Here is a 2,296-nt window from a genome sequence, read left to right as displayed (position 1 = left end):
AAATATAACACTATTGAAGTAACCTTCTATTGAACAACAAAAACCCTATAACCCTAGGTAATTTCAAAATTCATAGAAGAAAACATCCCTCTAGATTGTTGTAGTTAACAATGAAACAATCCTTCTTGAAAACTCTTGGAAGCTAGCACCATAAATCTCGTGCCTATGATGGTTCACACCCAACCGTAGCAACAAGGAGACTTAAAGAGAGAGGAGATGGGAGATGGAAGTTTTGGCCTTAGCTTGGAAAAAAGGAGTGACCGAAATTCTAAGGCCAAGGGTTCCTTTTATAGTGCAGCTTGGAAACCCAAGATAACCCTAAAATGAATAAAATTTATATTAATTCAAATTGGTAATTATCCATCTTCCTATTTATCTACAAGGAATGTTCCAGATGCCCTAGAATACCCTAAAACTGTCCAGCCCTTCCTAAGAAGGTTTTGGAACCTCTCTTGTTCAACTATTGACAATTACATTTTAACCCTTGCACTTTTAATTAATCTAATTAATTAAGTAATACTATTTCTAATTAATATATTATTTCCATAATATATATTAATAAATTTATTTATTGTTATTTATTAATCATATAATAAATCAATAAATCATTCTCTCTCTCTAAAAGTCATCATATTCAATTACTATGTTTGAGGACTTTGCTAATAATTCAAGTATATACTAATTTAGTTATTGGCTTAGACACCTAATCCAACATATTGGTGATAGTGGATGGGTGGGTGTTGGGGGCGGTTAATGGGTAGTGGTGGTTGGTGGGCGGTGGTGGGTGGTTGTGAGTGGTGGGGTTGGTTGGTTGGTGGTGTTTGGTGGAGGTGGTTGTGGAGGGGTGTTGGGTGGGTATTGGTGGTTGGTATTGGGTGGAGAAGGTGATAGGTGGTGGTGGTAGGTATGGGTGTGCATGGTAGGTGTTGGGTATGGGTGGTGGTGGTGGTAGGTGGTGGGTGGTGGTGGTAGTTAGTGGTGATGAGTGGTGGGTGTTGGGTATGGGTGGTGGTGGTGTTGGTGGTTAGTGGTGGGTGTGAGCGGCGGGTAATGGTGGGTGTTGGGTATGGGTGGTGGTGGTGGCGGTTGGTGGTGGGTGTGGGCAGTGTGTGATCAGTATGTGGTGGGTGGTGGTCGGTATTGGTGTCAATAGTGGGTGTGGGTGTAAGAGGTGGTGGTGGTGGTTGGTGGTTGGTGTGGGTTGTAAAGTGGTGGGTGTAGGTGGTGGGAGGATATGGGTGGTTGTGGTAGGGGGTGGGTGGTGGTGGTGTAGGGGAGTAGGTGGTGGAGGTGTTGAATATGGTTGGCGGCTGGCGTTGGATGGTAGTGGTGGTGGTTTAATAATAACCACAATTATTTTTTTCTCTTTTTTTTTAATTAATATTTTATATTTTTTTGGACTTTTATTAAAAAAATAAGTGGGTAAATATGTGGCTCACAAGCGTTAGTGTCTTCTCAATTATATAATTGCTCTTATTTGAACATTCTTATATATATATATATATATATATATATATATATATATATATATATATATATATATATATATATATATATATAATCAATAGAAAATAAGGACAACATTACACATACTCATTTCTTTATTTATAACTAATGCATATTTAACTTACATAAACAATCCTTATCGTTCATTCAAAATTACCCATTTAGTTCTTAAATTGATTAAACATTCCATTCAACAAACTGTTTAAAAAATTCTCAAACCAAATCAACATCAGATGAACTCAATAATAGCAAAAACCCCTGAAAACCAAGATCTAATTCATCTCCCCCCATTTTCTCTTTATCTCCAAATTAAATATGTTAGACCACATGAACCGTTGAATTTAGAAACAGGAAGGAGCCACCAGGTGCTGCCACTGGTGCCACCAGAAGTCATCATTGGAATCACTAGAAACCTTGCCAAAACCACGAGATGTTGAACCAAAACCGCCGCTGCCACGAGCCCTCTTTTTTCTCACCCATCCTGCTAAACCAAAATCTAGCCATCGTTTGTATTTTCCAGAGTTGCCGAGTTTCAGATCGGCCAGACAGCCACCAACTAAATCCCATCCCTCCATTGGAAACGTTGTCTTCTCCGACAAAATGGTTAACGGACAGTTATGTATCCAGATCTCCTGTTCACTTTTCCAGATCTCCGCGCCAAATGTAAACTTTCATTTGGGTTTTTACTGATTACTCCGGTTAGATTTTTCGGTGCTAACACCAACACTTTCAACATAATCCTTCTTCTGTATCACCTATCTACACTGCCTGCTAAACCAGAACCCTAGCT

At 39.1% G+C, this 2,296-nt stretch overlaps 1 protein-coding gene across 1 annotated transcript; it reads right to left on the bottom strand.

Moving 5' to 3' along the window:
* Positions 1-695: 695 nt before the first annotated feature.
* LOC128127398 (uncharacterized) lies at positions 696-2,081 on the bottom strand. Its single transcript, XM_052765880.1, has 2 exons — positions 1,920-2,081; positions 696-1,310 (listed from the first exon to the last, which is right to left on the bottom strand). The coding sequence occupies exons 1-2, from the start codon at positions 2,079-2,081 to the stop codon at positions 696-698; spliced, it is 777 nt and encodes a 258-aa protein (XP_052621840.1).
* Between the last annotated feature and the right edge of the window lie 215 nt (positions 2,082-2,296).

This window comes from Lactuca sativa, chromosome 7, assembly GCF_002870075.4.
Source record: "Lactuca sativa cultivar Salinas chromosome 7, Lsat_Salinas_v11, whole genome shotgun sequence".
NCBI classification, from domain to species: Eukaryota; Viridiplantae; Streptophyta; class Magnoliopsida; order Asterales; family Asteraceae; genus Lactuca; species Lactuca sativa.
This window is presented reverse-complemented; position numbering and strand designations above follow the sequence as displayed.

Bases quoted from the DNA above. Each gene is read 5' to 3' on its own strand.
- LOC128127398 (XM_052765880.1), bottom strand. From the start codon at position 2,081: ATGGAGGGATGGGATTTAGTTGGTGGCTGTCTGGCCGATCTGAAACTC. The intron at 1,311-1,919 runs GTTTCTAGTGAT...ATCCAACGCCAG, and splicing joins CATCTCGTGGTTTTGGCAAG to CCGCCAACCATATTCAACAC.